The following is an 11,365-nucleotide window of genomic DNA, read 5'->3' as shown; positions in this document are numbered from 1 at the left end:
TGTTTGAGTATGTGAATGTGTGGGTGGATGTGTATATACTTGTCTATGTGCATGTGTGTGTGAGTATGTGTGTGTGCATGCATGTGTGTGTGTGTGCATGAGGGCAGATGAAGTTAATGTCCCAACCAGTTATATAAATGCAGCAGGTTTATCCAGGTGAACTTCAGAAAAACCAATTGCTAGAAACCCAAAGTCCAGTCTTACCTGTTACTGTTCTCTCCTCCAATTGCTGGTGCATATGTCGACAGGTAATAAATCCATACGGACGACAGAGCAAACAGGATAGGTACACACAACCAACGCTGTTCATACAACATCATGATGATTCTCTTCAATGATGGCTAGAAACGATCATCATCATCATCACCATCAGCATCATTCAGTGTCTGTATTTGAAGTCTTACAATGAGTTAACACAACAGCATTATGTAAGCATCTGCAGTAAGCGAGTATCTGTTACATTGGTTCACACCTGAGGATTCCTGACGAAGGTATTGAAGAATCTGTTGTAGTCATGGGAGAGAATCGGTTTCTGAAAAAATAAGTCCAAGGCAGCTTCTGTTGATAGTTAAGTCAGTGTCATTCGGGCTAAATGAAGAAAACAAAACATCCAATCATCATTGGTTTCATTGTTATAAACAAAAATCTGCTAAATAAATGTTTTACTATATCTTGGGAGGGTCATTATACTGAGAAACACTAGCACTGATTCTATTTCACTTCTTTATCATTATTATTAGTGGTGGTGGTGGTAGTAGTAGTAAGGTAGCGAGCTGGAAGAGTCGTTAGCATGCCGGGCGAAATATCAAATGGCATTTCATCCGTCTTTATGTTCTGGGTTTAAATTCCACCGAGGTGGAATTTGCCTTTCATCCTTTTGGGGGTCAATAAATAAAGTACCAGTCAAACACTGGGGATCAATACAATTGACTATCCTCACTCCCCCAAAATTTCAGGCCTTGTGCCTTTAGTAGAAAAGATTATTATTATTATTATTATTATTATCATTCAGGAATCGAACTTGGAATCTTGGGGTCAGTAGCCTGCGCTCTTAACCACCACTCCATATTAATGATTTTTCCAGCTCACCACCTTACTACTACTACTACTACTACTACTACTACTACTAATAATAATAATAATAATAATAATATAATAATAATAACAATAATGATAGTAATAATAATATTATAGGCATATGGCATAGTAGTTAAGAGCGCAGGCTAGATAGATAGATGGATAGATAGATAGACAGATAGATAGATAGATAGATAGATAGATAGATAGATAGATAGATAGATAGATAGATAGATAGATAGATAGATAGATAGATAGATAAAAGAAATAACAAAAAACAGAAAAAAAGTGAAATATTTTAATGACATGTGACTGACAGAAAAAGCAAAATACCAAATAAACAAAGAACTGCCAAGAATTTGTTGTTTTAACGAAAAGTAAAAACATTGGTTTGAGAGAGTGGCAAAAATGGTTAAAGTGAATGGCCCTAGTCTAAGTAAGCACCTGTAGATTGGAGGAGAGCAGGAGAGGGGCTCATACCTTTGGAGGTCAGGATAATCTTGGATTTGTGGAGTTCCATGATTGGCCCTTAATGGAGTTTCTCCTGTATCAGAAGGACTGCATCATTCCTATTATCACCTACTTTGTATTCGATGTATACTGTGGAGATGAGGTGAAAGGGAATTTGCTGTAGGTTCTAGCGATAGGTCAGATGGGAAGGGCAGATTTGGATTTAACCCAGTTAAACAGTAGATACTGTGAAGTAGGTGAATTGGACTTTATTCTTCATCTTACATTTACTTTTATCTCATTTCATTTTCCTTTTCTTTCTCCTCATCCTTTATATAAATCTCCATACAAACCGTTGTCTGTCCTTGTGATGTCCCCCACATCTATGCTCCTGTGGCTAATAAAAGAGATTATTATAATTGTTATAATTATAATTATTATTAATATTATTATTGTTATTATGAAGGCGGCAAGCAGGCAGAATCATTAGCACACCAAGTGAAATGCTTAGTGTTATTTCGTCTGTCTTTATGTTATGAGTTCAAATTCCGAGGTCAACTTTGCTTTTCTTCCTTTCGGGGTCGATAAATTAAGTACCAGTGAAACACTGGGGTCAATATAATCGACTAGTCCCCACCCAACAAATTTGAGCTTTTGTTTGCCAAGAGTTGAAATTATTATCATCATCATCATTATTATTATTATTATAATTATTATTATGGTGAAGGTACATGGCTCAGTGGTTAGAGCATTGAGCTTATGATTGTGAGGTTGTGAGTTTGAATCCTGGAGCAGGCTGCATGTCTTCTTGAGCAAGACACTTTATTTCACTCAGCTGTAGAAATGAGTTGTGACGCCCCAGTTGCTAAGCTGTATCGGCCTTTTTGCCTTTCTCTTGGATAACACTGGTGGTGTGGAGAGGGGAAGCTGGTATGCATGGGTGACTGCTGGTCTTCCATAAACAACCTTGCCCGGACTTGTGCCTGGGAGGATAACTTTTTAGGTGCAATCCCATGGTCAGTCATGACTGAAGGGGGTCTCAGCATTATTATTATGAAGACGGCAAGCTGGCAGAATTATTAGCATGTCAGGCGAAATGCTTAGAGGTATTTTATCTGTCTTTACGTTCTGAGTTCAAATTCTGCCAAGGTCATCTTTGATTTTCATTGTGTTAGGACTGATAAAATAAATGCCAGTTAAATAGGCGCAGGCGTGGCTGTGTGGTAAGAAGCTTGCTTCCCAACCACATGGTTCTGGATTCAATCCCATTGCATGTCAAGTGTTTTCTATTATAGCCTCAGACCGACCAAAGCCTTGTGAGTGAATTTGGTAGACAGAAATTGAAAGAAGCTCATCAAGTGTGTGTGTTTGTCTGTGTTTGTCCCCCACCACTGCTTGGCAACTGGTACTGCTTTGTTTATGTCCCTGTAACTTAGTGGTTCAGCACAAGAGACCAATAGAGTATTAGGCTTTAAAGAATAAGTACTGGGATCAATACATTTGACTAAAATTTCAAGGTTGTGCTCCAGCATGGCCACAGTCAAGATGACTGAAACAAGTAAAAGATAAAAAAAAAACACCAGGGTTGAGGTAATTGATTTATTCCTCTCCTAAAATAACTGCCGGCCTTGTGTCAGAATCCGAAACCATTACAAAATCTTGCAGGAATGGTTCAAATGCTAAAAGTACAATGAGAGAGGAAATGCTGAGAGGCTTGGAACAGAATAAAAAATGGTTCCATTGGTGACCGTTTTTACTTTGACTTTAGTAATCTAGTCTCTGCAGTTGGGACTGAAATGGCCAATTCTTTGGACAGCTGCCAAGCAGCACTGACTGACCCTCTATTATTCTTTAAACTGATTGAAATTGATCAGAAATGCACCAAAGCCAGATTTAGAACCAACCTCTTCTACTATGAACCCTTTTTTTTTTCTTTTTTTTTTACATTTTTGCCCCCTCTCCAATTCCATGCCCTTTTCTTCAAGAATATTTACTGGTATTTTTTTCCTGTGCAATATTAATAGCTACTTACAAAACCGTGAGCTGGCAGAAATGTTAGCATGCCAGGTGAAATGCTTAGCGGTATTTCGTCTACCATTACGTTCTGAATATAAATTCCGCCAAGGTCAACTTTGCCTTTCATCCTTTCGGGCTCGATTAAATAAGTACCAGTTACACACTGGGGTCGATATAATCGACTTAATCCGTCTGTCTGTCCTTGTTTGTCCCTCTGTGTGTAGCCCCTTGTGGGCAGTAAAGAAATAAGTATTTCGTCTGTCTTTATGTTCAGAGTTCAAATTCTGCCAAGGCTGACTTTGCCTTTCATCCTTTCAAGGTCGATAAATTAAATACCAGTTGTGTACTAGGGTCGATCGAATCGACTGCCCCCACCCCTTTCCCCAAAATTTCAGGCCTTGTGCCTAGAATAGAAAAGAATATTAATAGCTACTTCAAGGTGGCATTTTGGAAGAAATGTCAGCTTGCTGGACGAAATGCTTAGCAGCATTCCATCTGTCTTTATGTTCTGAGTTCAAATACCGCTGAGGACAACTTTGCTTTTCATCCTTTCAGGGTCGATAAAATAAGTACCAGTTGATGTAATCAACTTACCCGCTTCCTCAAAATTGCTGGCCTTGTGCCAAAATTTAAAACCAATATTGGCAGCTATTCCAAAAGTCCACTGATCAACCATTGCACCCACCCTACAAGTGCAATGGTATATTTAGCAATTCTTTAGTGAATAAAAAGTCAGCAGCTGATAACAGGAAAGTATTCAGATTTCTGCAATATGTTTCTTTGGGCATATTGTTGTATGCAGCCTCAGCCTGAGATTAAATGTTTGACAACTGGAATGAAGCCAGGTACAAACTGCCCTCTACAAACTGGACAATTTTTTTGGCAGAAAATCAATTGACATATAGTTCTATAATTAAGAGATGAGGAATTAAGTACATAGGCACAGGAGTGGCTGTGTGGTAAGTAGCTTGCTTACCAACCACATGGTTCCGGGTTCAGTCCCACTGCGTGACATCTTGGGCAAGTGTCTTCTATTATAGCTTTGGGCCGACCAAAGCCTTGAGACTGGATTTGGTAGACAGAAACTGAAAGCTCGTTGTATATATGTATATGTGTGTGTGTGTGTGTGTGTGTGTATATGCTTGTGTGTCTGCGTTTGTGCCCCCAACATTGCTTGACAACCGATGCTGGTGTGTTTACATCCCCGTAACTTAGCAGTTCAGCAAAAGACACCGATAGAATAAGTACTAGGCTTAGAAAGAATAAGTCCTGGGGTTGATTTGCTCAACTAAAAGGCAATGCTCCAGCATGGCCACATTCAAATGACTGAAACAAGTAAAAGAGAGTAAAAGTCTATTATTTACATTTGACAAGATGAGGACAAATATCCGTCAAATATAAATAATGTATCAATTGACATATTCTGGAGAGAGTTAGTAGCTGTATATGAGTGACAATTGGTCTGGAAATGATAATGGGCATTGATGAAGGTTTTAGTAGTTTCTTCTTGGGGTTAATATTATCTATTGTACCCCATATATCTCACTCCACTAATTTCTGGCCTTGAGCCTATATTAGGAATTACCATTATTTAAGGCGGAGAGCTGGCAGAACCATTAGCATGCCGGGCGAAATGTTTAGCAGTATTTCCTCTGTAGCTACATACTGTGTTCAAATTCCGCCGAGGTCAACTTTGCCTTTCATCCTTTCAGGGTCGATAAAATGAGTACCAGTTGAACACTGGGGTCGATGTAATCGACTATCCCCCTGCCCCAAAACTTCAGGCCTTATGCCTATAGTAGAAAGGATTACTATTACTATTATTATTATTATCATTATTATTATTATTATCATCATCATCATTGCCATTGCACAGCTTCTAACACTGGAGATGTACTACACTGCCAGTGAACTAAGGTAACAACCCTTATTTTTCGAGCACCTTCCAGAGTATTCAAGCAGTGCTGTTTTCTGCAAGTGCTCCACCCTTATTGCAGCCCCTATTTGTTCCATGTACTTATTATTATTATTATTATTATTATTATTATTAAGGCAGCAAGCTCGCAGAATTGTCAGCACACTGAAGAAAACGCCTAGTAGCATTTCTTCCAGCTTTACGTCCCGAGTTCAAATTCCGCTGTGCTCGACTTCGCCTTTCATCCTTTTGGGGTCAGTGAAATAACTACCAGTCAAGTACTGGAGTTGATGAAATTGACTGGCCGCCTCCCGACAAATTTCTGGCTTTCTACTTCTTATATTAGAAAGGTTTGTTATTAGTATTAAGTCAATGTGGTAACTATCACTAAAACGGCACCAATTACTTCCAGGTGGCAGACATAAGCTGTAAGAGTTGCAAGTCAAATTGTGGGAATGCTCTTAGGAGCCAGAGAAAATAGATCGTCAAAATACGTTGCCCGAGCTTCGATTAATAATGAAATTAAAAGTAAAAGCGAAATAAATTACGCGTAATTTTGACGGCGGGTTTTAATTTAGATAACTTTAATTCGGAGAATTTGAATCAATGAAGAAGGGGCGGTTTCATGCAGATTTGGTATCAAAAGAATGCCGCTTCCACTACAAAAATTTAGCCTTGAGTATAGCAAGCAAACACTGGATTTATTTATGTGTAAGTCGCATAGTTTTATACTTGATTTCAACTGATAAAACAGGGGTGCGGCTTATATAAGGAGCAAAGCTAAAACTTAGAAGGGAAAAAAAATTTCACCAAGATTTAATATTAAATTAGGGGTCCGATTTATATACCTGTAAATACAATATATATTATATTTATCATAAGTTAAGGGATCTGGCGAGTAAGCAATCCTTTCATTGAGAATTTTTATAAAAGACAAAAATAACACAACAAAATATATTCACGAAGTAACAACCATGAAATGTCATCTAATTTGCAATTTTCAAGCTGTCAATTAATTACCTGTGATTATGGTGATGATGATGATCAAAGGATTAAAGATTATAGGGGTGCCGTTGTTTTTCGTTAATTCATTTCACGTTGTTTGCGGTTTTATGAATTAATTTAATTTTGTTTTATCTCGATGTTATTTAAATAATAAACAAATACGTCGACATGTACTCTTTTTTCTCGTTTCGGGCTACAGGTTGAGGTTCTAAGACTTAGAATAATTATTTTTATTTACGGAGATGAAAAATAAAACGGTATTTTAAATTTTTCTTCATCGCTTCTTCTAGATTTTCCACAAAATGAAAAAAAAACCCACAAAAAACTAACAGGAAGAAAACCCCCCAATTCTGGAATATATATGTACACAAGATATATATATATATATACATATATATATATATATATATATATATGTATATATATATATATATATATGTGTGTGTACCCAAGATATATATATATATATATATATAGTGTGTGTGATTACTTATATTAACTTCTATTTTCCATACACCTTGCACAATAGGACACAGAATTTCGTCATTTATCAACCTGAGATCGCAATAGGAGCACCATCCCAATGCATTCTTTCTTCGAACGGTGCCAAACGTCATAAAAAAGCTATGAGATGTTTACTAAGGAAAGTCAATTAAAATATATTCGTTTTCGAGAGCAACGAGGAAATAAACTTCTTGGATCAACAATGAAATAAACATTGGTTTGCAGAAGAACATATATAAATATAATATATACATACATACATATATATATATATATAAATATATACCTACCTGATGTTTGTTGTCATAAGCTGCAATGAATTAAACGTTGGTGTTGTCTAACAAAAATCATACAGGTAGATCTAATCTATGCATTAAGGTAATCTAACGCACAGGTTGTGTAATGATTACATGCAATTAATACGACGTCTTCTCATCATGTTGAAAGGAGTTAAAGGGAAACAATTGTAATAAACAAATAACTAACCAAGGGAAATAAACGGGGATAAACAAGTGTTGACGTAATGTTGATGTTTAACCCCAGGACAGGTCCTGGTCGAGCAGACCTCTAATTCAAATCATGATCATCCCTGGTTTTTTTTGGGTTTTTTTTGTTTGTTTTTTTTTGTTTTTGATAACGTTAGCATTCCTCGGACCAAATCCCATCTGTTCTTTTTCGTTTGTTTTTGAAGACAGCAGAGTGTAGTTTGTGAGAGATTTGACTGCTATTTCTAGCCGGCCGATCAACCCACGTGGAAGTCCACGTGTTGTATTTCTTATGTAACATGATATTTTCTGGGGTAAAGGGTTTAATTAATGAACAGTTAACATCTTATAATATCCGTTTAAAATAGCAGCAAGCCAAAGAGCAGAGAATTCCTATAATTGAGTCATCGTTTACCAGGAACCGTAAAGTCATTTTCAACCTTGATTGTCAAAATTCTCATCCTCGTATTCTTCCCAAAGCAACTCAAATTCTCTGAAATTATAACATAATCGTGTTGGCCGAACCAAGAAGAGAACGTCTACTCGGGTGTTCGTCTGGCTAGAAATAACAGCCAAATCTCTTTCTCTCTTAACTTACATTTTGCTTCATTCAAATAAAGAAGGATTATTGGACAATGTAGTTAGTCTCTGAAAAATGCAGGATGGTCACTGCTAGTATTCAAACCAGTTTTGATCAAAACTTGGAACTAAATAACAGTAACAACAACAACAACGACGATGACGGCGATGAATGTCCTTTAAAATGTATCAATTTTTATCTGGTAGATAGCAGGAAACTCTGAAGAAAGTAACCCGCAGAAGATCTTCAAAGGAGAAGCCTCCTTTATGCCTATAGTTCAGCTTTTAACTCCTGACCCTCTTAGAGGGGCCAGGCCAGATCCAAGTCATGATCCCTGGGTAGCCCTCTGCTGCTGGCACATTCTAACTCCTGGATGGTTAAGGTACTCCAGACTCAAGGATCCTTAGGTGTTGTTACCAGTTCAGTCAACTGCAGCATACATTATGCCTTTTAAAATTCACTTCCATTCCTCTTTTACCAGATTCAGTTGGAAATTTTCTCTGTTGAACTTCTGAAGATGTACCATATTTTAAAATAAAGTGGCTGTGTGGTAAGTAGCTTGCATTCCAACAACATGGTTCCAGGTTCAGTCCCACTGCTTGGCACCTTGGGCAAGTGTCTTCTACTATAGCCATGGAAACTGAAAGAAGTACATCATATATAGATATGTATGTATGTATGTATGTATGTATGCATGAATGTATGTATGTATATGTGTGTGTGTATTTGTCCCCCCAACATCGCTTGACAACAAATGCTGGTGTGTTTACATCCCTGTAACTTAGTGGTTCGGTAAAAGAGAGTGATAGAATAAGTACTATGCTTACAAGGAATAAGTCCTGAGATCAATTTCTTTGACTAAAACCCTTTAAGATGGTGCTCCAGCATACCACAGTCAAATGACTGAAACATAGTAAAAGAGTAAAGTATATAACCTCTTGCAGATCGAACCCGAACGAAATTAAGGATAACGCTATGGATTTCTGCCGAAAATTACGCCTCACAGAAGCACTTCACAACTACACCAGTGAAGATGACTCAATAGTAAAAAACAAAAGTGAATACTGTCCTACAAAAGGCAGAAATAAAGCACTTGATGCTTTTTGTGAACACATTAGCAGTTTTCCTTTTAATACCCTACAAAAACAACGAATTAAATCCAACCTTAATGTAAATGGATGGAAAGGCCTAATCGAGTTAAAAAATGATATAAACCTCACCATTAAAGAAGCCGACAAAGGAAGTGCAGTAGTGGTGATGGACACAGAGCACTACAAAAATTGAATACTCTCCATGTTAGAAAATAATACTTACTATGAGAAGATAACACAATACAACCCACAGAAAACACTTAAACAGCATTATAGGGCTTGAGCAAAGCTATGTACAGGGGGCGCCTACATACATAATCTCAGCATTTAACCCACGAGTCAGTGTGACCATTTAGATGGGCCCTATGTTGAAGCACTTCCTAATCACTTCATAATCAATGATTGATCAGTCCCACTGTGCAACACCTTGAGCAAGAATCTTCAACTATAGCTCTGGGCTGACCCGAGCTTTGTCAGTAGATTTGGTGGATGGAAACTGAAAACCCATCATATATATAGATGTGTGTGTGTGTCATCATTACCATCATCATCATCATCATTTAATGTCCATTTACCATGCTAACATGGGTTGGACAGTTTGACAAGAGCTGGACAGCTGAAGAGCTGCCCTGGCTCAATGTCCATTTTAGAATGGCTTCAGCAGTTGGATGCCCTTCCCAATGCCAACCACTTTACAGAGTGTACCAGGTGCCTTTATGCAACACTGGTACTAGTGCTTTTTACATGACACCAGCACCCATGAGCCTACAAGATCAGGAATGCTGTAGGAAATAAAGATGCTGAATGCACTTTTGCCAAAGGACAAGAAGCCAAAGCCAAGAAGCTGAAGCCAAGAAGCCAAATGGACAAAATACCAAATGGACATAAAGCTGAATGTAGAAGATGCTGAAACGACATATGGAAATTAAAATATATGATAATCATTTTATTCCTACAATATGACCATTTGACAGACTGAATTGGCCATTGAACTATGTAGGTTGGTAAGTGTTTTTTTATTATTGTGTCCATTCGGCTTTATGTCCATTCAACCTTACGTCCATTTGGCATTATGTCCGTTCAGTTTTATCTCCTTTCAGCATTGTGTCCATTCAGCTTCTAGCTACGGCTTCTTGTCCTTCAGCAAAACTACATTTGGCATCCTGTCCACACATGCTATTTGCACATCTGCCACATATATACATATCATCATCATCATCATTGTTTAACATCTATTTTTTAATGCTGGAATGGGTTGGACGGTTTGAGGTCTGGAGAGCCAGCAGCTGCACCAGGCTCCAATCTGATCTAGCAATGTTTCTACAGCTGGATGCACTTCCAATGTCTTCCTGGGTCTACCTCTTCCACAGGTTCCTCCCACAATTAGGGAGTGGCATTTCCTCTCACAGCTGTTCCCATCCATATGTGACACATGACCATACCAGTGCAGTCATCTCTCTTGCACACCACATTTAATGCTTCTTATTCCAAACTTTTCTCTCGGAATGCTTACACTCTGTTGTGTACGCACACTGACATTACACTTCCAGCGGATCATACTAGTTTCATTTCTCTCAAACCTACACATGTCCTCAACAGTCATGGCTCACATTTCACTGCCTTGTAGCATGGTAGTTCACATACATGCATCATACAGTCTACCTTTCATCCTGTGCAAGAATCCCTTAGTTGCCAGCAGAAGTAGGAGCTCCCTGAACTTTGCTCAGGCTATTCTTATTCTAGCCGTTACACTCTCAGTGCACCCTCCCCAACTACAGACTTGGACACCTAGGTAGCAGAAGCTATTAACTACTTCTAGTTGTTTGCCCTGGTATGTGATGGAATCTGTTTTCTGTATATTTTCAGTGTTTATTGTCCTTGTGCATCTCCACACACAAAAACCATCTCCCTGGTCAACATTCCTTTGATATTGCTGCATATTTTATGAGTCCATAGCTTACACCGGGTACATCATATGGAGTTTCTACCCATGCCTTTTCTGCTGATTGAGCAGGGACATCTACCTGAAAGGGTTTGTGAATTGACAGCTTTCCTACTTACTAAGACTTTGGTTTTTGCCAGGTTAACTCTAAGGCCCTGTGTTTCTAGACCTTGCTTCCACACCCTAAACTTCATCTCTAGTTCTCACAGTGACTTGGCTATCAGAGCAAGGTCATCAGCATAGAGGAGCTCCCATGGGCAGCCTGTCTTGAATTCCTCTGTTATTGCCAGGAGGACGATA

The 11,365-nt window shown here is 38.2% G+C and overlaps 1 protein-coding gene across 2 annotated transcripts in view; it reads right to left on the bottom strand.

The window, feature by feature from the left end:
* LOC115215233 (transmembrane protein 41A) overlaps positions 1–7,439 on the bottom strand; it is a 29,134-nt gene extending 21,695 nt beyond the window's left edge. The window contains exons 1-2 of one of the 2 annotated variants that reach the window (XM_029784469.2): positions 7,258–7,439; positions 205–588 (exon numbers count right to left, since the gene is read on the bottom strand). In XM_029784469.2, coding sequence (XP_029640329.1) covers positions 205–320 — 116 coding nt within the window. In that variant the 5' untranslated portion in view covers positions 321–588; positions 7,258–7,439. Of the gene's footprint in view, positions 1–204; positions 589–1,557; positions 1,724–7,257 lie in introns of those variants that run through there. The other variant, XM_036505481.1, reaches the window with a different exon arrangement.
* Between the last annotated feature and the right edge of the window lie 3,926 nt (positions 7,440–11,365).

The sequence above is a fragment of the Octopus sinensis genome, linkage group LG8 (assembly GCF_006345805.1).
Source record: "Octopus sinensis linkage group LG8, ASM634580v1, whole genome shotgun sequence".
NCBI classification, from domain to species: domain Eukaryota; kingdom Metazoa; phylum Mollusca; class Cephalopoda; order Octopoda; family Octopodidae; genus Octopus; species Octopus sinensis.
Note: the sequence above shows the minus strand (reverse complement) of the source record. Positions and strands in the feature narration are given on the sequence as shown.